Genomic DNA, 1,142 nt, shown 5'->3' on the forward strand with positions numbered 1-1,142 from the left:
ACGGCATAGTAGTGGTGTCCCAATTCTTAGGGGAATATTTTCACCCCTACCCCTTGACACTCTGTTTCAAGGGACAAGGGGAAGGGGAAGGGGTATAAAATAGAATTGGGATTGGGCCTAAGTTCAATTTGAATGAAAGCACTAATAAAAAATTTTTTTCACTTTTTAGCGGTGACTGAAGTGAGATGTTGCCAGTTCACAATAACTTCATAATTTCTGAGCTGTTTCTCACCAGGATCATGTGTGAGAGCCTCTTGCAGGACTTTTTCACAGCGTTCATACTGCCTGAGCTTCATGAGCAGGTCAGCCAAGTCATAACGCAGGAAATTTTGCTGCCCGCTCTTCAGCGCCGCTTCATAGTAGTTAATTGCCTGGGAAAAGTTATATAGAGAAACTACATTTTTAACAGAGGAGGAAGAAATTGCTTCTAACCAAAGAAATCAGTTCTCTTACTGACAATCCCCACTGAATAAGAACTGTTTTTGCATTTTGAAATAGAAATACTTGAAATCAAAATGAGTTTCTTGAAAACCCATTTCAGGGCGCCAGACTAACTATTTTTACTAGGAGCACTGTAGCCCCTGACTGAAACCATAATGCAACTAAATAAATAAATAAAATTGTTACGCAAAAAAAAATTGTAAAGAAGATTTTACACCATTATTATATATATATAATTTGTTGTATTGCCTTTAAATTCCTGATTTAAATGATGAAAAAAATCACCAGTGAGAACAATGAGAATTCTTACTAGGAGCACTGTAGCCCCTGACTGAAAATGTTTAGGAGCACAAGCAGAACATTTGAAAACTCACACTCTTTAGGTTTAAAAGAGATATTTTCGCAAAGACCCTTCTTCACTTACCTTTACATAGTTGTGGGTCTTGACGAGTGCTTTTCCAATCTTACTGGCCACAGCTCCATCTTTGGGGTTTTTCTTCAGGGCTTGTTCATACACCTCAATGGCCAGCTCTGGCTGTTAGCAGAGAACATTATTGTCATACACAAGCACCAATGTAATGACAAAAAAGAAATATGGCCATCTGAAAGTGAAGGAATCATCAGACATCACAGATGCAATGTTTAGGTGAATCTCATAAAAAAAAAAAAAAATGAATTTACATATTTATAACAGTATTTTT

General features: G+C 37.0%; 1 protein-coding gene across 1 annotated transcript in view; it reads right to left on the reverse strand.

The window, feature by feature from the left end:
• LOC107677919 (tetratricopeptide repeat protein 21B-like) overlaps positions 1–1,142 on the reverse strand; it is a 29,775-nt gene that overhangs the window by 14,987 nt on the left and 13,646 nt on the right. Inside the window, exons 17-18 of the mRNA XM_016472990.1 lie at positions 866–976; positions 233–371 (exon numbers count right to left, since the gene is read on the reverse strand). Of these exons, the coding sequence (XP_016328476.1) occupies positions 233–371; positions 866–976 (250 nt within the window). The remainder of the gene's footprint in view (positions 1–232; positions 372–865; positions 977–1,142) is intronic.

The sequence above is a fragment of the Sinocyclocheilus anshuiensis genome, unplaced genomic scaffold (genome assembly GCF_001515605.1).
Source record: "Sinocyclocheilus anshuiensis isolate Anshui unplaced genomic scaffold, SAMN03320099.WGS_v1.1 scaffold164, whole genome shotgun sequence".
Classification (NCBI taxonomy): Eukaryota; Metazoa; Chordata; class Actinopteri; order Cypriniformes; family Cyprinidae; genus Sinocyclocheilus; species Sinocyclocheilus anshuiensis.